Raw genomic sequence first — 23,664 nt, forward strand, 5'->3', positions numbered from 1 at the left:
AAGCAGGACTTGAGTGCAGCAGCACTTTTCCCAGATTGTGATTCCAGCAACTGGAACATAGGCCTCATGGCTAGTAGCCTTTGATAGACTACTTCTATAAGGTCATAGAAGTCATAGAATCATAGAGTTGGAAGGTACCCAGAGGGGTCATCTAGTCCAGTCTCCTGCAATGCAGGAATCCCACCCACAACCGTCCCTGGGTGGGCTCAAATCACCACCCTTCTGGTTAACAGCAAGACACACTGACCCAATGTGCCACCAAAGTGTCATACTTCAGCTGACAACTTCTAAGGTCTCATATAGAAGATGCACGCTGGCGAGGTGGGGGTGGTCTTGTAAATTGGAAGATTTAGTAGTGTCCCAGTGCTTGACAGTCAAATGCAGCTTTCATAATTCTAACAGAAAGCTCCAGTTAGCTTAATTTATAGCCTCAACAATTTTATGAGGATGAACAGAAAACAGTAAATGGCTCCCTCTCGATTGTATTTGCAGTGACTGTGGCTGAAAGGCACTCTCTGGAACTGGTGAATATATCATTTCAGCAAATGATACTATTTTTCTTTCTTCCTCTGCTCCTTTCCCAGGTGATTTAGTGTCACGAGCAATGCACCATATGCAGTGTTTGAACACGCTCCGCCCTGGCATGAGTCCTGTACGACAAAACAGGCAGCAGCAGCAACCCATCTCCTGGTCCCCTGATGCCCTCCACACCCTTTATTATTTTTTACGCTGCCCTCAGATGGAGTCTATGGAAAACCCCAACCTGGATCCACCAAGGATGGCCTTGAATAATGAACGGTAGGTCGTGGTTAACAGAGCCTCATTTGGGGGCACACAACCTTTTAAGCCATATTGATAGTTCTGCTGAATTTCATGTATCAGTGATTCCTGTAAGACGGCCTGTGCCTTTTTTTCACTTTCGCAGCTAATTGGAACTGGAACTGGGAAGTGAGTAGTTACCTTGGTCACTGATTTGTGCAGCTAAGGCATACCTTGTAAAATTATCCTCAATACGTTTATCAAAGCAGCCATTCCCAGATGTCCAGAATTGGCCTGGACAATACAGAAATTGCCTTTTCCAGTGTCCAGAACATATTTCTCTCTGGGCATGGATCCCATGGTGGTTGCTCAGTTTCTGCCTTGCAACCATAATATCTAGTTGAAATTTTTATTTGCTTATCTGTTTGAAATATTTGTGCCCTGGCTTTTGCACTGAAAAGTCTTCAAGACATCTTACAGTCCAAGAAAAAAACAATATCCGATCCAGTCCACACACGTCAAAACAGCAAAACCCACACCAGACAATAGTAGATTCAGCAGCAAACTAGAAAGGTAACAAATAACAAAGATCATGTGATGACTTGCCAAGAGCTCAAGGGAATTAGATGTTTTTAATTTGACACCTAAATGGTAGGAGGTTGGAAACCAAACAAGAGTATGACTCTACCTTCAGTTCTTGTTTTATCCCTAATATTTTAATTCTGCTTGGCACCCAGCTTCCTTTTCCTCAGCTCTGTGAGAAAGGCCATAATGCAGTGGTTCCCAATTAGTTGAGGAAGCATGTCTTTTAAATGTATGGTGTGGATCTGTCCCCACAGCTAGACAGTGTAGTCAGTACTGGGCTAGATGGTCTAACTCAGTATAAGACAGCTTCCTGTATTCCCCTCTCTGCTCATCCCTCCATCTGACATCACAGCATAATTTTTTCAGCACTCTAGTTTTGCTTGAAATGGGCTGGCTCAGAATTCTGCAGAGCAGAGGGGAGGATGAGTCTTAGCTTCCTTTTCCAACCGCTGACCTCAGATACCCACTGCTCTGAGGAGCCAAGGGAGGCAGCACTTCCCCCATGACATCATCACTCATCTCACTTCCCTTGGCCCTCATTGCAACACACTTTGGCCTTGTAAGAGGCCCCTGGTGATGGGGTTGGGGCCTGGGGAAGGAATCAATATATATCACAATATATCTTGTGAACTGTAGAGCCTGACTTTCTATATGGAGGCATTTTGGAAGGAGTTGTGCAATTAAAACACCACAGCTACATGTCCTGGTTATTCAGAAGAAACTGTGTGTTTAAGTAAGATACATTCTAAGGGAAAGAAACTGCCAATGATGAAGGAACCCTCTCCCCATGGGCTTTCAAACAGAATACCACAGTTGTTGTTTTATGTTGCTGTGGCTAGAAGAAAAGATGGAAGTGTTTTTTTAAAAAAAAGAATTCCCAGGAGGTCACAGGAAATGTAACACAAAAGGCAAATGTGGTAGGTTCACTGCCCTTGACAATACCGCAAAGGAAGAGTTACTCTCTTAAGAGCATCTCCAACCTTCTTCTTCTTTTTGTAAATGTAATGGTCGCGAAGGTTAAAAAGAGATCTGAAGAGCACTTCTGGGGCTTGAATTGCTATCCCTAGTGTAGAGGTCGGTCATCGTTTTGCAAGAGGGCTTTGTGGGACAGAAAATATGAGGATGTTTTCTCATATTCTCTTCTTGACATGTCATTATTCCTATGACAGCTCAGTGTGATGCCATCATGCTGACCACATCTCATTTTCCCTGTTGCATACAGAGAAGGGCTCTGATTAGAGGGGGATGCACATTCATATATAAGCATTTTTATTTTTTTTGTCCTCCCCGCAAACTCCTCTTCTCATGGGCTTCGTGCCAGAGAGGAAAAACACCAGGATTCCTTTCCAGGCTGCGGCTCTAGTTTATTTCTTAAATCAATGTTATATATACTGCAGAAGCCTCTATTATTACTGACTGAATCCATGTACAAGAATTGCACAGTAATGTTTAAACGATATGCACTTGTGGGCTTTGATTCAACAGAGCAAGTGCACTTCAACTGTAGCTTCAATCCCATTAATCAGCTGTTTGGCAGGGAAGAGGAGAGTTTGCATCTGTGTGGGAGGGGGTGACTTGAGTGCAGCCTCCCATTTAGCTCCAAACAGCTGATCAGTGGGATTCGGTTTTTTTAAAAAAATAGGGATATGCATACACAAGCCTTGGCTGCCTGGTTCAGACTGGGGAACTGTGTGTGCCAGATCCATTTTTCATCTAGCAAGGGATATGCCTGAGGAAGCCAGGTTCCATGCAGTTTAGTTTTTAATCAAAACAGGTTGAACAAATGACAGGCTTTAATGTAACCTGGAAGTGAACAAAGATCCCAAAATATCTGGCAGCCAGCTATACCGCAGTCAACAAAAATCCAATGAGCCTTTGAAAATATTCCAAAGTATATTTTGTGTGTTTTACCACAATGACCCCAATGCCTGTCATTTAATGTGGCCAGTGGGATGAATACTGCAGAGGATACTTTCCTGCACCGAAGTCCATTCTTTCCTTTCCAGCAAGAGGGAAAAGTAAACGGAGGTTGCCTTTGAGTGTGCCAGGCGCACAGCGCGATGCATAAAGGCACTGATTCACTTACGTTGTCTTAGCAAGGCTGTAGAGTCAACCCTCGCCTCTCCCCACTTTTAGCTGTCTGTTGTAAATCAGCTGCAAATGCTGCACTGCTGCATTGTGTAGCATTGCTGTTGTTGTTGTCTTCTGGAACGTGCTTTCGATGTGCATTGTAGACCCAGGAACAATCTTAGTCACATATAAGGGGTGATTACCAGCTATGCTGTGGCTTTTTAGTTGCCATGCAAAACCTACTGGTGCTAAACAGTCATTCTAAATAGCAAGAAATATAAAGGGAATTATTGGCAAAGGCCCATTTTTTGCAAAAAGTAAACTTCCTTTTCATCTGGAAGAAACTATTGGGCGGAAGAATTCCTTACTTATTAGTCTGTTGATTGCTTACCTTTCTCTTGCTCCCCTTTGTTCACTCCTTTTTGGTTTTTCATCTGTACTTTTGAGAACGCCGTTGTCTACTGAATCGTGGGCATAAAACATTGAGTCTGCTTAGCACTTGTTAGAATTGGGCCTTCAAATCTCTGCATGAATAAAAATAGTATTTAATGTTTGTTTATGGCTTTTGGGAATTCAAAGTGTTTCATGTGCCCTATCTAGTTATAATCCTTACAACAACTTTGTAAAGTAATCGGTATTACTATTTCCCCATATTGTAGATGGGTAATGGCAGCTGAGAGAAAGTGGCTTGTGACAGAGGCAGGATTCCAACTAGGGCCTTCTGTTTGGTAGGTCAGTCTTTTAGCCACTACAGTGTGCCAACTCTCATTACCTTGACATAACTCACGGAACATTCTCCTTAGCAATGCTTTGAAGACAACCCTTAGACTGGGAAGGCACTCTGGGGTGGGGAGAGGCTAAATCTCTTCTCCCAGTGGCAGGGGCTGAGGTGGGGAATTGCACCAAGGACAGTATATGCAAGTCAGAACTTGTGCATGTGGGAAGGGTTAAACACCTCCTACCTGCTAGTTCTTCCCTGCTCAGAACACGGTCCTGTGTTACCCCTGCAAACATGGGTTGGAAACATACATCAGCCAATACGACATGTAGTTCCACCTTTAATGACCAGGTGGAGTCTTCACTGCTATGAGTTTGTTTGACAAATGTGTTATTTCTCTGAAAACCTAGTGGAATCTATGTTAGCAGCCCGTGTGGTTTTATTAATTTATTTTCCAGTCCACCCCCCCCTTGCAACCACCCTGTGAGCTAATTTAGCTCCTAGCCCCAGGCCACTCACTGAAGACAAATGTGAAACCCAATTTCCCAAGCCTGGTACTAGCTGTGGCACCATTCTGCCTCTGCTTTCTAAGTCAACTAATGCTACGCCATTTGCTGGACGATCATTATGAATTTGGGGCCATTTAAAGGGGTAACGACTACAACACCAACAGAACTCTGACTTTCTGGCGTTAGAAACTGCACTTACATGGAAAGGTGTTTTGCAATATTCAGAATGCTACACCTGTGTCCTAGAATGTGAGTACAAGCCTCTTTTCACATTGCAACAAATCCCCTGTTGCCTGGTGGGGGGGGCAGTGCCTTGGAGATGTCACTATCGGCAAACACATCTTGACAGGACACATATGCTTCTGCTCCAGCACTTTTTGGGTTTCTCAGAGAGATCCTGAAAATTGATGAGATATGTGGAAAGCAAGCAGAGGTGTGGCGACGACGCACCTGAACATCTGCTCTGTTTCCTTTCCATCACTAAGGTTAGCATCATTTGGTTATACGTTAAATGGACCTGAGTACATTGTGAAAATATCAGAGAGAAGGATGCATTGACCCTTCAGTCCATTCACACTGCCCTGTTTCCCAACTCACCACAATGTACAAAATGCTCAAAATTTGCTAAGAGTGTAGCATTTTGTTCTGACTGGCGGCAAGGGAACAAAACAATCAATCTGCAAGCTTGGAGGTGGTCCAACTTGGTACCCCCATTAGGTTCTTTTGATGAAAGCCAGTAAGCATTTTATTTCAGAGGTGAGGGGGAGTATGCCGTCCAGCTAGAAATAAAAATTCAGAAGTTGCCAACTTGGTGGAAACGGAATGTAGGCTGGAAAAACTGTGAGCGCTGCAAAAAAAGAGAGGAGGCTTTAATGAATGCAGGGAGGCCAGCTAGCTTGAACAAGAGAGACCTTGTTCTGGTTTTGGTACACTAGGGGCCCTCAAAATGTGTCAGGTTTTGTTGCAACGAGGGTGTTTGTGAGATGGATGCAAAGCAATACAGTATCAGTTGTCCACTGTGCACTTCAATGGAGATTGGTGGTGCTGATGTTATGTACCAGATTATTATTTTTTAATGATGTGCAAATTTCTTGTTTCAAAGAGATGCCTCCTCTTACACTTATTACTTCCACAGGGCTAAAATCCGAAAGCATTGTAAGATCTAATAAGAAAAATGTAAAGCGTTGTTGTTGTCATCTGATGCCTGCAACTTGGTTGTCAACATCAGACTAGGATATTGCTGGAAATTTGCTAGGATCAGCACCCCGCCTCCCCGGAAATGAAAGTAAGGGAAATCCCTACAGCTGCCACTGCCACTATGGACCCCACTTCCCTGGACTTGAAAAAGCCTGTAGAAGGGTTGTGCATGGATTCTCACAGAAGCATAGTACCTGTGGTATCTGTTGCGTTACAGAACTGTGTCTTTTTAATGAAATTAACTCCATGTCTCGTTAAATGTGGGAAAGAACTGTATGCCAGGTACTGCCCTAAATTTCATCATGTGAAATTAACATACAAGACTCCAATGCAGTCTCTCATTCAGGCACTGACCAGACCAAGGCCTGTTTTTCTTCAGCAAGATGGTGGGTGGCCTCTAATGTCTTCAGGCCATTCCCTGGTCTGGCTTCGGTAAGATTTCACAGCACCTGATTTTAGCAGATGTGCAATAAAATGGACACCTTCCCAGACAGCAGCTCATATAGTGGATTGTCTAATTTTAAGAAGACCACCTGGCTACCTTTAGAAGACTCCCATAAGAGGCAGTGATGACCACCAACTTGGATGACGTTAAAAGAGGATTAGATGGATTTGTGGAGGATAAGGTTATCAGTAGCTGCTAACCCTGATGGTTATGTTCTGACTCTGCTGTTGGGGGCAATATGCTTCTGAATACCAGTTGTTGGAAAGCACAGGAAAGGAGAGAGCTGTTGTGATGAGGGCCTGCTTGTGAGCTTCCCATGGGCTTCCCATCTGGTTGGCCACTGTGAGCACAGGATGCTCGGTGAGATGGGTCTCATTCAGCAGGATCTTCTTACATTCTTACAACAAACTAGAACTTCCTTCTTACTGTGCCTTCTGCCTTTGGAATATTTCATAGAATAATTTCTGCAAGATTGTTGTTCCTTATATGAGACTGGGGACGCGGGTGGCGCTGTGGGTTAAACCACAGAGCCTAGGACTTGCCGATCAGAAGGTCGGCAGTTCGAATCCTTGCGACAGGGTGAGCTCCTGTTGCTCGGTCCCTTCTCCTGCCAACCTAGCAGTTCAAAAGCACATCAAAGTGCAAGTAGATAAATAGGTACCGCTCTGGCGGGAAGGTAAATGGTGTTTCCGTGCACTGCTCTGGTTCTCCAGAAGTGGCTTAATCATGCTGGCCACATGACCCAGAAGCTGTACGCCGGCTCCCTCGGCCACTAAAGCGAGATGAGCACCGCAACCCCAGAGTCGGTCATGACTGGACCTAATGGTCAGGGGTCCCTTTACCTTTATATGAGACTGAGAAACAACACTTTTGAGGCCTGGGGTGGGTGACAGGACAGAATTCTGCCATGTTAATATAGTGGCCTTATTTTAGGATGAATGTTTTTTTTTTAAATAAATATGGTAGATTCCTGTAACCCATATTTTGTGATGATAAAAACTCATTCTGTTTGCTTTCTCCCCCGTGACATGATAGTCCTGTGTAAGCAGCACTCCCATTTAGGTCATCTGTCTTATGTGAGAAGTCAAGTTGTATTGTTCATAATCAACCCCCTAGGATTGCAGAGGGGTCCTCCTATGTCTCCTAAGACTTTATATAATATGAGCAAAACTGATGAAACAAGAACTCCATTGACTTTACATAACATCATGGACTTAGCTGACCGTTTTTACTTGCAGAGCACAAGAGACTTTCCTGAACCTTAACATCATGAGATTCTTATGTGACTCAGTGAATCTAATTTTTTTTAACAGTATGTTCCTTAAACTTGTGCCTCTAGTAAACAAAAGTGTGATTCTCTGGCCAGATAGATTGTAGCCAAAAACAAATGTTTACAATCGTAGACAATTTAGACATGGTTGAATATTTAAGGCAGGCAACCCTACTACTAGACTTTACCCTAAGCCTTATGTTCATCAGCTATAGTCAAGAAAGAAGTTACCATAGTAGAAACTACTCAGCATCTACATGTCTGCCTTAGATGTCTGTGCTGGGTATCAGCCTTCAGAAGATGCCATAGTTACTTATATTTTGCAGATACAGCGATCCACATGCCCTGTCCAAGGCATTTACTTCCCAGACTCCAAGTCTCAGATCAGACTATTTGTGGTTTGTGACTATTTTGCATTTTCCTGTAAAACAGTTCACATCGGATAATGCACAAAATATGAAATGTTTCATCTGAGTTTCTAAAACGACATCAGAAGAGATCACATTTCATTTTTTAAAACCCCAGAGAATTAACCAGTAATACTCCTTCTCTACACAGATGAGAGAAAGTGAGTCCAAAGGGGCTGTGGGACCATACTTTTAAGTACACTGCTGTCATCTTCCTGGCTGTTCACAAATTCACTAGTACTTTCTGCAGCAGGGAGCCATTTCTACTTATTTGGCCTGGTTTGTATGCTGGTGCACAGATAGAAAATCTCAGCTGCCTTATTCCTCTCCTGCTGCTTCCAGTTCTACCCAGAGCTAAGCCATAGTTTGGCTTAGTGTTATGTCTGAAACCAGGCTTGTGGTTTGTCTTGCTCTAAGCCAAACCATGGATTAGCCCTTGGCAGCGCAACAACAGCAGGGAGGAGCAACTAGCCGTGAGTTTCTCACTGTGCAACCATCATGCTTGCTCATTCATGCCAAGCCATAGTTTGGCTTACTGTTACGTTCAAACAAGGCCATAGAGGCTCCCCACTTAACTCTAAATCCTATGTGGCAACTCTTGCCTCTATGACCTCAGAGACATCCAATCATCTGCCCAACATAATCTAAGCACTTATGTGGTTAAAAAATTGGGACCCATTAGAAAACAGTCTCTGTCCTTGACCATCCCTGCTATGCTTGTCCAAAACTGTGTCCTTGCTAGCTTTCCTAGGTTTCAGGGATATTCTTGGCTAGTTTTATGGGAATGAGGTAGGGTTATATTTTTGAAAACAGTAGTGAATGCTTCTAGCCACGAAGACATTTAGGCCTTTCTTCAGGCGTCAGGTTCATGACTAAATAGATGTTTACAGGTTTGCAAATAGCTTTACCTGCCCTCACTAGCCACTGCTTATAAAACATAGCCTCTTGAAGCTTTATTTACTGCATTAGCAGATGCGTGCAGTGTCTTTTTGGATTTCTCTCCAGAATAAGCCTCAAAAAGGCACGCGGAAAATCAAGCTATTTTGCTTGCTTAGTCTGACCAAGAGCACAGTTTGTTATGCTGTGCTGTACTTTTCAAAACTGCAAGCTTCTGTCTTCCTTCTGCAGTTCCCTTGATCACAGCAGGATGTGAAGCTGCCACACTAACAGAAATGACTGGAATTGCATCTGTGGAGTCCCAGTTCACACAATACAGGTCTTCACACAATGCCCATACTAAGGTAATCAAGTGAGAGTGCCAGGACATGTGACAAGCAGCCCTTTTGCATAAGAGGCAGCATGCATCCCATGTGGCATTAGGTGCCATAGTGCTTCACTGCTCTTTCACTTGCTGGAAACATGGCAGGTGTTGCCAGTGGGGCTATGCCACTTGCTTAAATCAGTTTTAAAGAGCCCATACAGACTAATGAGAGAGCATAAAACCGCTGATGGACACGCAAGCAGGCAGCGGAGGAAAACGGCAATGGTACAAACCAGATTCTTGTCTGTTTAGCACAAAATGATTATTACCAACCCAAATGAACAGCAGACTGGATCTCTGGCATAATTTGAGGCAGGTCTCATCAAGGCTTAGTCTCAGAGCTTGTGTCTACCATGACGGTTCAGCCATGAAACAGAGGAAGCAATAAGAAGAGGAGTTTGGATTTGATATCCCGCTTCATCACTACCCGAAGGAGTCTCAAAGCGGCTAACATTCTCCTTTCCCTTCCTCCCCGACAACAAACACTCTGTGAGGTGAGGCTGAGAGACTTCAGAGAGAAATGTGACTAGCCCAAGGTCACCCAGCAGCTGCATGTGGAGGAGCGGAGACGTGAACCCGGTTCACCAGATTACAAGTCCACCGCTCTTACCCACTGCACCACACTGACTCTCATGTGGTGAGATGAGCCTGCTGGATCAAGTCAGTGGTCCATCTAGTCCAACATCTTGTTCTCACAGTGACCAGTGGGAACCTTGCAAGCTGGGCATGATGGCAACAACACTCTCACCACTTGTGATTCCCTGCAATTGGGATTCAGAAGCTTGCTGCCTCTGAGAGTGGCAGCAGAACATAGCCATTGTGGCTAGTATACAGAAGAGTGTCTCTGGACATGTCTCCTCATTTCACGACTGACCAACCACATCCAGGTGGGGTTAGGGGTAGGAGTTTCCAAGAAGGCTTTCAAACACATTTGGCTCTCAAATATTAAGCTGCAGTACTAAACCATGGAAGTGTCCAATGTATCAGTGATTCCAGGATTGTACTACAGGACACAATTAAGTAGGGTCGAATTCGCAGTCTCTGGCCTATAATTTATTAAGGTTGGACCTTGGAGTCAGGGCTTTGTTTTTCATCCAGAACTCACTAGAACTCAGTTCTGGCACCTCTCAGGTGGGCACCACTGCCATTCAAAGAGCAAGGTGTTAATGGTGAGTTCTGGCACCTCTTTTTCCATAAAAATAGCACTGATTAGCGTTAGGATTGCTCTGCCCTTGCACTTTACAAATTTGGTCTACGGTTACTGACTATCGCACATACAAGAGAGCACGTAACAGCCAAATTGGGCAGCATGACTGAGCACAAGCTTAGTTACTTAAACAGTTTTGAATATACAATAATCTCATCGTGTGTCATTTTAGCAGTTTGCAAACATTATAATAATTGCCCTTTCATCACTTGAGGTTAATATAATTTCCTATTGGACTAAATTACACATCCCAGGGTGCAGGGATCTCTTGTTTCCTGAGGAAAAATGTGGTCTGTTCTGAAACAATCAAGTCGTCCTAAACATAAGCACATGGTGTTGAGCCTGCCTTTGACAATAGTCTATAGTTGGGTTTGACTTGGGCTTCCTCTTTCCTTGTTTATATCTTCATCACAAAGAAGGCACTAATCACTGAGCTGAGGAAGGAATGGAACTTGCTATATATTTCTATAACAGAAATGTCTCATTGTGTGCTGTATTGTTTTAGGATTATCTTAATGATTTGTTGATAATTTTCATTGCCTTTTTTTTTTTTTTTTTTTTTTTGCTGTGTTCTTAAGACCGTTGTTAGCTGTCCTGGAACAGGATAGGGGAATAATCAGACTGAAAGGCAGTTCCTCCCCCCACCCCCCACCCCGACAATAATATGCCTATCTACTTGCATACCTGTTTGTAACCATAGATCAGGTGAATTCTTTTAAAAGGATAACTGCTCTGTGTCAGACAAATCCCTCTCAAATCAGTTACCTGTCTACATTTATTACAATTCTTTGTCTCTTTATTGTGGGAGAGGAAAGGGGGCGGTAACATTAAATTGTGAGTTTAACATTTTTTAGTAGGGGGGTGGCAAATGGGAAGAAGAGACTCTACATTTAAAACACAACTTGAAAACAGAAAGTATCACAGTCTTGAAGCTTGATAGTATTGCTTGAGTTTGTGAGGTACAAGACACCCTAAATTCCTGAATTCAATAAAAGTTAGAATTAATCAACGTTTGGCAAGTTGGACTGTGCCTACGACTGAACCCCTGGTTTCAGCTTTTGTTGAAAATGCAAGCTTAGTGAGAGTTGCTAAATGTGGGTCGTTAGGGAAACAAAGCCTGATAATGACCAAATCATTAACAAAACAAAAGGTAGGCAGAGGGACCATCAGGAGATTCAGTGCCAGATAGCAAAATGGCTGAAGCCCCTTCCTGGGCCCTGGTTTAGTTAGTAAGACAAAAGACCAGTGGTAGTTTTTAAGATTGCATTTTGCCTGATGTTGGAATGAAAACCTTTTCAGTCTGTTAGTGCCAACAGGCACTGGTTCTGGGGTCAGAGCGCAAAGCAGGCTGCCTGCTTCTGTGCTGCAGGAAGGAGTCAGAGAGCATGGCTGTTTCCTGTTTTGGATTTGGGAGAAGCAAGAAACCCACTTGGAGTTCAGTGCTATGGACTCCTCCATTGTAGGCTGAGGTTGTCTATATGTGTAAATAAACCATATATCATAAAGACACCACAGTCCGCTGTGCCTCATTTCCAATGGAAACACGAACCCTGGGTAATCTCTCACCACTTAGAAATTGGGGTGGCATAGAACAGTATTCTAGGCCATGGCTGTAACAGTCACATAAATGTGATTACAAGCTTTTCCTAGATTCTGCCCCTAGGGCAAAATACAAGTTTGTGGTTAGAGAAAAGGAATCTCATGTAACAGGAAACACAAGTTCCTCTCTGTGCTGCACATGCTTTGTCAATTATCTGGGACAACCACATAGCCTTGTTCCAAAAATTATTTTACCTTCTGAATGAGTGTTATAAAACTCCCTTTGCATACCTGCCACCATTTTATAAATGAAAAGATGGACTCTTCTTTGTGTATTTGTAACACCCCTATTCTGTACATCGAAGATGGTTACACCAAGCCCCATAACACATTGCACAAGGCTGCTCTTTACTAGCCTCCTGTTGTATTCATTTACTCTGCATCTGTCTGTCTGTAACTACCACAGTTGGAGTTTTATTTTGGTAATTAGCTAGTTTTATACAGGGTTACCATATTTCAAACAGTGAAAATCCAGACAGAAAAGTTGCTTGTGGGGGGAGGGGGGCAAAGTTGTTGAGCTATTTTAAAGGAAAATCTCTACCTCCTCCATTCCTGCAGGGGGAGCCACTACTAGGACTCTGTTTGTTCCAAGCATAGTTGGAGCCCTTCTGTTTACAGAAGGGAAGTCTTGACCCAGCCCATGAGGTACTCCCTGTGGAAGGATTGAAACTTGAAATAGCAGTCCACTTAGGTGCATACCAGCAAACTTAGAAGAAGCTAGTGTAGCTACAGTGGCTTTTAAGAACAGGACATTCTCTTTTGAGAGGCCATGAAACCATAACAACATGAAGTAGAACCAGGCAGAGGGCCTTCTTGGTAGTGGCGCCCACCCTGTGGAACGCCCTCCCATCAGATGTCAAGGAAATAAACAACTATCTGACTTTTAGAAGACATCTGAAGGCAGCCCTGTTTAGGGAAGTTTTTTGATGTCTGATGTTTTATTGTGCTCTTAATTCTGTTGGGAGCATGGGAAACCCAGCCAGATGGGTGGGGTATAAATAAATTATTATTATTATTATTATTATTATTATTATTATTATTATTATTATTATTATTTAGTTGTTTCTGATTTCAGGTTCAGGGGATGGTTGTCGTACTGCACTATACGTCTTCAGCAATGGAGCGCTTCTCATGTATTGTTAATATTAGCATTTGACTTGCAACTTTACAGGAAAAATGATCTCTGGAGCTCTTGAGAGACTCCAGTTAATTATCCGCTGCAGAGGAAAAAAGAACCCACCCTAATTTAACATTCCACTAGGAAAACACTTGCATCTACTTCAAATGGGAATTGAGTTACACAAAGACTGCACACGCAGCAACAACAGATTGTGTACAAATGCAACATCAATCAAATACTTCAAAAATAATTCTGTCTCCTCTGCAGTGGTGCTGATCAGCCATTTCCCCTACATGTTACTTTTCTTCATCTTAGACTGTCTGGTGCTTATTAGAAACTCATTTATTTTTTGAAAATTGTTCTTGGAAACATTATGTTCTTGATAGGCCTAAGAACCGAATTAAGTCTGCCACACTGGAAACTTTTAGTACAAAATTAATAAAATGGCCCATTTCCCCCATCCTTCAGAACTGATCAAATGTTTATGTGACGGATCTTTTATTATTATTATTATTATTGATTGATTTTGCAACATACAACCTGAATCCTTCACTTGTTTGCAGTTCTGAATTTGTTGAGACTTATTCCCTAGTAAGCATGTGCCGGGCCACAACCTTCACAGCTTTCAGAAATTTGCTACGGCATCTCTCTGTCCAAAGGGTTCTCCAACATTCTCTTCAAAATTAATTGCAGGGTTGAATGTTGCAGATGAATCCTGAGTATTGAAAGCAATATACAAAAGAAAAATACACAACTTCTTCCTGTTCAGTGCAGATCACTGTTTAAATGCGGGTGCCAGTCCTTCCAATGGAAAGCAGCGCAAGGTCAGAACACAGCCCTGTTGAAACGAATGAAACAGGCCTTATGGGAAAGGGAGCTCTTTGGGCATTTCTAGGTTCTGCACCAGGCTTCCTCAATCTCGGCCCTCCAGATGTTTTTGGCCTACAACTCCCATGATCCCTAGCTAGCAGGACCAGTGGTCAGGGATGGTGGGAATTGTAGTCTCAAGATATCTGGAGGGCTATTCTGCACCTACAGCAATTTGCTGGGTCAGTCCAATAATCTTTGTGTCCTTAAATTGGAGGCATATTTTTGCTCTTGATCTTAGGTGGTGAAAGTAGAAAGTAGTATTGGTTTGCACATCATGCTATGCCAAACTTTGATTTAGTGTGACTGCATACAGGAACCTGTGAAGGAGCTCTCAGCCATGGTTCGGCTTAGTGCAAACCAGTTTCACAGAAGCAGGGGTGCCAACTTGAAAAAAATATTAGGAGGGGACAGGTAAGCGCCACCTTGCATAATCAATCACAATATGCACACCATTTGAATGGCAATGTCCATTAACAGTGGAGGCTCAAATATTTTATTGGGGGAGCTAAAGGACCTTGGCCCCTAGGAGTTGGCAGCTATGCAAGAAGGGTCTTTTGGTGCCTCCCAATCTCTGCTGACTATTATTTGCAGGAATAGCCAACATGATACTGTCCGGATGTATGAGACTCCAGCTCCTGTCAACTTCAGGTCAGTGCAGGAATTGGAGGAGCATCCTTTTGGCTACCTTGGTTTAGAATGATGTGCTGTGCCTTGCAAAAGCAAACCAAAACCCTTCCATAAATTGCACAAGCAATCATTGCGGTTTAGAAAGCTAAGCTATGCAACCTATTATGTATGTATACTCTGCAAGGCAAAGGTTTAGCAGTATTTAAACAACATATACACATGGGGGAAGTAGATGGAAGAAAGCATTAATTTTTAATCTCTTGACTTACCAAGCCTGACTTCCCATTCAGTGATGAATATTTTGAGATGCTGTTTCTAAAAAGGTACCTTGCCCATGTTTGTCTTGCCTTTTGGTTTCCTCCTCTGTAACTTGTAATTTATTTATTTTTAAAGAAAATAAATAGGGCCCTACCACTGGTAGGCAAATAGCAGGTGAAATAATTCTAGTGAAAAATACTGAATGAAATGTCCAGAAGACAGACCTTGGCTGACTTTATATGTATCAAGGGTACATGTAATCTGTACTGGGTTCTGCGGGAGACTGTAGAAATGAGCAGTTTTGTTTTCAGTATTTGTCATTTCATCATTAAGTCTGTAAGGTGCAGCTCAGTCATATTTTCATGACACACATCTGCAGTTTTGCTGGTTCAGAGGGGGAGGATGTGATTAACAAGGAGGGGTGATCTATGGCTATATCAGGGTTGCAAGCAAGCTTATAGGCAGATAATAGTATTACAGAGCAACCCTATGGATGTTTTACTCAGAAGTAAGACTCAATGTGTTCAGTGGGGTTTAGTCCCAGGTAAGTGTGGATCAGATTGCAGCCTTAGTTTCTGATTCACATAAGTAGTTCCTAGCTTGCGAATGGAATAAGTGCATTATATTGTTCACTACAGGATTTTCATTAAGCAGACTCATATCAAACTGTTTCTGAGAGCAATGCTAATGAGCTGTGGAGGAAAAAAGATAATGTATTCCCAGGATAAAAATCTCATGGTCAAGTTTGACTCTTGTAGCAGAATAGCTTAACTCTTCTTTGATTGGTCTTAACAGGTTTCTTTACATAAAAATACACTGAGGTATGGGGAAAACTAAAATATTGAAGGAAAAAAGATGATTCTACCCTCCCCCACCCCCAGGTTAAAAGTCAGATATTTCAATTAATAATATCAGAATTTGAAGGGGGGGATGTGTACAAAGATGGTGAAGATATATAAATGATATTGAAATATGGATATGAGGCACTATCAGGTAAAAATTATGTGGCAAAGGGTATAAACCTATAGACAGCCAGAAGCAAGTCTTACACAGTTCTGTATGTCTTACTTCTGAGTAGACATGCCTAGGACTGCAATGTTAGCAGGACCTATGAAGGTCTGACATTTCAGGACCAGCACACTTCTCTGGGGAAGATCTGCTTTGCTTTGGAGGAGGTGTGAAAATCTCCAAAGTATCCTGATTTGGTTCAATATTCAGACTTTGTCCAAAGCAGATGCTTCTTCCTGATGGATTGCTCTTGATGGGTTGCATGGATTTAATACTCCGAATTGCTTATTAAAACATATTGTACACATTTATGTATCAAATTTCTTTAATGCAAATATTTTCTGGGGGATTAACAATTAATAATAATATATTATTATTATTATTATTTATTTATACCCCACCCATCTGGCTGGATTAAGTCATTTCAACTAAGTTGAAAGTACTTGCATATATATATATATGCACATATTATTGATACTAGGGGCAGCAGAGAGTGCTCACAGCAATTGAAGGTCTTGGTATCCTGATGCATGTGTGCGGAAACAATTCAAGAATATTGAGCATTCTCTGTATCAGGCCCAGAATCCCTATAGTAAGAATGTGACGGCATGATTCTTGAGTGTTGAAGGGTTCAGTGGAAACTGGTCACCCTTTCCTGTATCCATTCTTCTTGGACCTTATGGTACCATGAGACATGCTTTGTTAGCTGAACAGAGCCACAGATTTCCAGGGAGACTAAGATTATATCTTTGGAAATTTGGAGCTGAAACTGTAGAGCTGTCATTATATGTGCCTATGCACACACATTTTTCTCCATCTTATTACTTATGTTTCTGGTTGATCTGGGTGTGCAGGTTTCTGTACAGTCCTGCCCAGACCAGTTTTCCTTAATTTTCTTAGCTGGCAAAGGAAAGGATACATGTGCAGCCATTTATCCGTTTATGGACATATCCACATTTATTTCATTCTATATCAGCCTTGCCCAGTGTGATGCATTCCCAATGTGATGGACTACAACTCCCATTGTCCCTGACCATTGGCTGTGCTACTTAGGGCTTGATGGACTGCATGCATTTAAGACACTAATGGGAATTGTATAAACAACTGTATACGGTAACTTTCCTTATACATCTGAAGGCAGCCCTGTATCAGGAAGTTTTTAATGTCTGGCTTTCATTGTGTTTTTTATATTCTATTGGAAACTGCCCAGAGTGGCTGGGGCAACCCAGTCAGATGGTCTGGATATTAATCATCATCATCATCATCATCTGGAGGGCACCAGTTTAGAGAAGGCTGTTATGAACTTTAAGAAAATACTGGGATATGACTACTCAATGCCAAAAATCAATATCCTACCATTGCAGAAAGTTTTCCCTTTAACAGAGTTGTAACCAGTGTTAATCATATCAGAGGAGACCCAGCGAAATCCTTCAACCTAATTTAGTCATGTCCATTAACTCCGCTCTGACTAGGACTAACAGTGGATACAACCTGTTTGTGTTCCTCATTTCCAGCGCTTTGAAATGTTTACATTAGGAGTGAAGCTGACTGGACCAGAAGATCCCCTTCAGTTTTCATTGTACTTATCAAGCTATTTTTGCTAGCTAAAAGCTAAAGTGGGGAGTTGCTTCTGCTCTTACAATCATGTTGTCCATGGTTTACCTGCCAGTACAGTTTACTGTCGTCATGGTTTACTGTGCATGAGCCCTCTGTGCTCATTCACTTTGCTTCTCCCAACTTGTGCTGGGAAGAGACAAGGCACAATTCCTAGCTTTGTGGTACATCTGAACCAGGGATCGTTGTTTGTTTTCTTTAAACCAGAGTTGGCAAGCCAAGAACAAAGTACATGTGCTTCCACATAAAAAGAATTACTTCTTACAGAGGGGGTTTTATGTGGCACCTGTAACAATGCCAGAACTGCAGAGCCAAGCAGTAGGGTGGGCACCTATTGGGTAAGGTGATCCTGCAAGTAAATTGGTCCCTGGCTGCTGAGGGCTTCGTTTACCAATAGCAACACCTTTATTTATGACTTGCTGTGATGTGTGAACATGACCATTCTCCATTTACTCTCTTGGACAGAAGGGGAGCAAACCTTTCCACAGAGCAGTGAGATTTCCTCCATGCCAGTCGGTACATCTCACTCCTCGAATGCTTTCCATTCAGATTCTGCTCTGACATTCCAGCTGCTGTTTGTAATTCTGGCCTCTGTCAGCTTTTACAGCATTGTACTTTCCACTCTGTAAGTGTTACTTCTGTAGCCTTCCCACTCTTCCCCAAATGACTGAGCAGTTTGTGGTCAGGTTCACCGCTTCCTCATACCAGTAATCAATTGACTTAGGAGACATTTCCATCTCGAGGAGCATGACAAAGAATGAGTTATGGGTCCGTTCTTTTAAAATCAGACACTAGAGTATGCCATTTTCATCTAAATAAAAAAAGAAGAGCCCATTCACGGGACATGAGTTGACATTGATCCTTGACTGCCTCTGCCAGTGACGGTTATGTGTGTGCTAAATCAGCATTAGGAGAGTATTTCACCTTGGATATTTTCACACAGAACATGCTCTGTTTCAGTTCTATAAAAGGCTACCTCATATTCTTACTGCAGCAGTTGAGGGCTATGTTTGATCAGGTACCTCAGCTTCTTTTGTAAAGCTTAAAAGCATCCTTTGGAATGGGGAGAAATGTATTGAGAGAGCAAGACTGAGGGAAATGGGGCTTTTCTTCCTTTCTCATCCGTTGATTTCCCTGTTAAAATGCACCACACACACATTGCTAATAGCCTTGCTGGGGTGGGGCAGTAAGACAGGTACAAAACAGCCACTTGCCTTCTTTTTTAAAATGAAGGTGTAGGCAATTATTTTGATCAGGAAAATAGCATAGTGGAGAAGAGTAAAACATCACCACCCTCTTCCCTATTTCCCATTTCTGCAGCTGTTTTAAAACAACGAAATTGGGCTCCGCTCCAAGTGCTGGTGCTTGTCTTTGTAGCCCTCTGCATCATAGAAGCCAAGTGGCTGCTGGTTCATCTCCTCTCCTGTCACTTAACCCATGCACATATATCTACACCTAAGAGCATTCTCCAAATCCCTGGTTGAGTGGCAGCCAGGAACAGAGCCTTTTCCACGATGGCACCCCACCTGCAGATGGCCCTTCTTTGACAGGCTTGCCTGACACTCACTTTACTATCAGTTCAAGTCCTTTTTTTAAAAAAATTGCAGGGTTTTTTTGATAGTGCTAACTTTTCTCTGTTTTATTTCTTTTAAGCTAATGTGGGTTTTTAAGAATTCAGAGTTTTACCTTGACACATGCTCTTCTTTTTTATATTTTGTAATCTCCACAATTTTTCTTCTTTTGTAAACTGCCCTTGGGAATGCCAAGTGGCTATTGAAGGGCACGTTATACATTTCAGGAATGAATGAATAAGTTTTTAAAGCCCGTTGGGAGATCCAGTTACACGTTGTTTGGTCCAAAGAGAAATCTGCAAGTCAGCTTCCTGCCTCTTAGTTTGACACTCTAGCATTAAACAAGCAGGGGCAAGATCACTCTGAATGGGCCGCCTGAGATTGTATTTCTTTTTGTGTCTGTGATAATATATATGTGGCAAGCAGGAAGATAAACCTAGGAGCTGAGCTGTCACAGTTCTGATGTCATTTTTGTGGGGGAAACACCATGTTTCAGTGCCCAAAGAATTGGTTTCTGCTCGCTGGAAGGTCACCTCTGTGCCTGGTGTAGAATGGCTAAATGCCCTATAATCAAAAGCACTTTGTCTGTCTTTATTTGAAAGTAGCTCACTGACTCCTGTCAACTCTTTCAACCTGTTTTATAGGACTCTTGGTCACATCACATCCCCATCATACATTTAAAGCACTCTTATACCACTTTTAACATTCATGGAGAATCCTGGGAACTGTAGTTTGTCAAGAATGCTGCCCTCACAGAGCTCCATTTTCTACCACGCTTAACAAACTACAGTTTCCAGAATTCTCCAGAGATGTTAGGACTGCTATAATAAGTGGATGTGACTTTAGCCTGTGAATGGACAGACCTAGAAACAGGGATGGAAGAAGAATTAATTTGGTTTGCATTTTGATATGAACCTACCCAGTTTACACGGGTCTCCTTCAAAATTCACAGTTCTCTGAATTTTTCAGTGCAGCATACCAAAATGCACATACTATTAGTGGAAAGGCAAATGCTTAGAAAAACTAGCATATTTCAGGAAATGAAGATGAAAATGTTTATGAATTTTCATACAGACTCTTTTTTTTTTAATGCAAACATCGGGAAATGGGATAAACCTGAGACTGGAAAACTGAGAAAAGTTGACAGATTTGTCTTTCTCTACCTTGAAAACAGGGTATGCCACTCCCTTTTCCTACTGCAGCTCACACACACCTCCCGGCCTCCATCTTTACAAGCCTTTTAACAGACTTCCTAGCTGGCAAATCGAATACCAAATCACTCTGCTATTTTGCCCACCCTTTCTCTCCTTCTCCAAAAAGAATGGTAGAAATCAATGTTTTATAAACCTTTCCTAAGAGCTTCCATGAAGCGGGGGGGGGGGGGAGAGTGAGGAGGTTGTGACCCAGGGGCATAATGGGGCGGGGGAACCAGTTAGCACCCACCCTCTATAGTTAGGTTCCTTGGAAACAGGCAGAGCTGGTTGGTTTTCCCAGAGGTTGAGCCTAAGGAAAAAGCTGTATGTATACAATGCAGTGAGTGCCCTTTTCCAGCAACCTCACCTCTCAGGTTACATACATCTGTACGCAACATTAGTCATTTTGTGAGGCACCTTGAGAGGCCTTTGTTGGATTAAAGGCAGGATAAAAGTTTCTAAACCAACTGATAAATTACAAAGAAGGTTCCTGATGCTGTCATGCTGAGCAGTGTACTTTGCGCAAGCACTGTGTGTGGGTGCCCTACTCTACTCCACCCCACCTCCTTGACAAAAGCTGCAAATAAATACTTAGATATTGTTTTTGATTTAATTGGTGAGGTAACAGATGGAACAAATGATTGGGAATGCTCTGTGGGGAAAATTCCTTTGTGGATTAGGAGGGTTAACTAGATAGCTGAACACAGAAGGGAAATGGGTGCATGTTGCTTTTTATGGGCTGCCTGTGCAAAACACACCTTGCTTGTGGCAAAATGGAAACAGATGTTACACTTTTGATGAGCGGAGTTGAAAGTGTACATGTTGAAAGCCTGGCAGAGGGAGCTCCACTTGCAAATCCTATTATTTGCAATGATTTCTAACAGGATTTGTCTTTCCTGCTCTTCTTCCCCGCTCCGAACGCATCAATCTGAAAATGCCTTTCATGATGTCATCCGCTTTTCTTAATACCCAGTTCATTTTTCTTTCCCTCTATCACATCTGTGGTCCCCCCCCCCTTTCTGATCTGAACTTTAAAGGGTAGGAAGAAGTCTATCCTCTTAGCCCCACGGATCAATTGCTCAAAGGGGAAGCATATTTTTCTAGCATAAAACAAACTGAATTGGATTTGAGAATATGTTTCTTTAAAATATACACTTGGCATCTGTAAGCCTATCAGCAAGGGCAGTTTCATTCTTTCGGTGGAACGAAACAAATCAGTCTTGGTGTTTCTAGTTCTGAGGCAGTGCTCTGGTAAGAGAAGCGATAATAATGATAATTAATAGGGGAAAGTTTCTACTATACTCTCCTTCTTGAGTTTGACCAAGAAATACATACCATCAGAGGCCAGATAAACAAAAGAAGGCTTGCTCATCAGTGACTGGAGAGTTAGAAATTATATTTAGTGGTGACCCAGAGCACATCACTATTCCCCATGTAAGTGAATGATTTCTTACAATGGAAAACAAAATACTGCAGTTGGGGACAGTTTTGTGTGGGCCAGCTATTGAGTGCACGACTCAGGCAGTATTTTAAGTAGGAACTCACAGCACACATCCTTAACCACTTCAATTCTAAGTGGGTTTTTAAAAAGATAAATCCTGGTGTATCTACAGAAGTGCTGTTTATTTCAAATGTGGTTCTTCCTACCTGCAGAACATACAGGCTGCCAATCTGGATGCAAAGGCCCCAAATCCTAATCATATGTTACTTGAAAGTAGTTCCCATTGACATCAAAGAAAGCTTACTTTCCAGTTTGACGCTAAGTGTGGAGTTTTAAGAAGAAATATTTTGGAAGTGAATAAGATTCTTAACTTTCTTCCTAACTTTCTAGGGCACTTTGAAATATATTTGGCCCAGATAACAACCACATGAGGTCTAATGGGACTTCCCTTTCTCTCTGAAGGCCATTCATGCTTCTTCCCCCACTGATGGAATGGATGCGAGTTGCTATAACATATGCTGAGCACCGGAGGAGTTTAACAGTGGACAGCGATGATATAAGGCAGACGGCCAGGCTACTCTTACCTGGCTTGGACTGTGAACCTCGGCAGCTGAAGTAAGTATTGTGCTTTTATTGTTTGCCTAAAAACAATCCAAAAAGCTCTGCTAAATTTAATCACTGGGTATTCTTGTGCAGCTTGTAGGTTTCAGACAATTTTTACACACACACGCAGAGGAAGTCTGAAATTTGTCCAATGTTGCAGTGTGTGTGTGTGTGTGTGTGTGTACCTAAACTTCAGGATCATCCTTTGCCATTAAGAATCATTTCACACTAGCCAAATACCGTACACAATGGGCAGAGAACCTTTTACTTTTGAGGGGCATATTCCCTTAGGAAAGTTTTTGGACTCTTAACTATTATCTGTACTGGCCAGCAGAGCCAATGGTCAGGGGTGAGGGGAACTGGGGTCTTCCAAGAACTGGAGATCACCACATTGGCTACTCCTCCTAAGAGATAATATTTTCTGAGACAGAATCAAAAGTGGTTGCCCCCTTTTCATGTGTGTAAACTGTGATCTGTGTAAACTGGGCAGACATTTAACCAATGGGCTTGCCTGTCCCTGTCATGTCAGTGGCACTTATTTTGAGTAAATACACAAAGGATTGGTAGCAAAAATCCCAAACTTGGAAACTACAGCAATGGCTCAAAACTTCTCATGCTCTTCCATCTACCTACTTTTATCGTGGACTGGATTGAGATGGGTAGATGATCACATTTGGCACATGCATGACTTTGGCAGAGAATGCACACACTGGGAACTTAAAATGGGCCCCGGTGTCCCAGTGCGTGTGCCACATATAAATGGAAATATCTGGTCCTTGGATCTCTTCTCAGCCTCTGCAGCCACACTCCCAGGCCTCAGCCCTCTTCCTGCCCTGCTTTGCGCCATCCTGGAATGTTTTTGGCTGCCTGGAATGTGTCTTTGAACTCTAAAGATGCTTCTTACTTGCCTGAATGGAGACTAAAAGGGTTGTGCAGGTGTAGGGGGAAAGCAGCCTGCTGCACAAAGGAAACCCAGCCAGATGGGTGGGGTATAAATGATGATGATGATGATTGAAATCCACAGTTGTTGCTCTGTCCACCTTTGCCCCTTGCCCTGCTCAGTGCTGGCATGTGGCACCCAGGAAGTTGCCCAGAAGGGGATGCAGCTCTCGGCCTGAACATGGTTCCCCACTCCTTCCCTTGCAGACTGTAGATAAACTCATAGTAAACAGCCATCTGTGTTTCAGACGCTATTTATACTCTGGCAGTTTTGCAGGCGCTGGCAGTGGTCCTGGCATCACGCAACTGCCACAATCGTCTTTAAATACGAAAAATATTTAGATTGTATAGAAATCTAAATATTGCTACACAATGATTTTGATGATGAGATTA

The 23,664-nt window shown here is 42.5% G+C and overlaps 1 protein-coding gene across 1 annotated transcript in view; it reads left to right on the plus strand.

Annotated features, from left to right (window-relative positions):
- ABTB2 (ankyrin repeat and BTB domain containing 2) overlaps positions 1-23,664 on the plus strand; it is a 146,000-nt gene that overhangs the window by 98,795 nt on the left and 23,541 nt on the right. Inside the window, exons 3-4 of the mRNA XM_082224358.1 lie at positions 585-798; positions 22,192-22,344. Coding sequence (XP_082080484.1) covers positions 585-798; positions 22,192-22,344 — 367 coding nt within the window. The remainder of the gene's footprint in view (positions 1-584; positions 799-22,191; positions 22,345-23,664) is intronic.

This window comes from Podarcis vaucheri (assembly GCF_965113315.1).
Source record: "Podarcis vaucheri genome assembly, chromosome: 1".
In the NCBI taxonomy this organism is placed as follows: Eukaryota; Metazoa; Chordata; class Lepidosauria; order Squamata; family Lacertidae; genus Podarcis; species Podarcis vaucheri.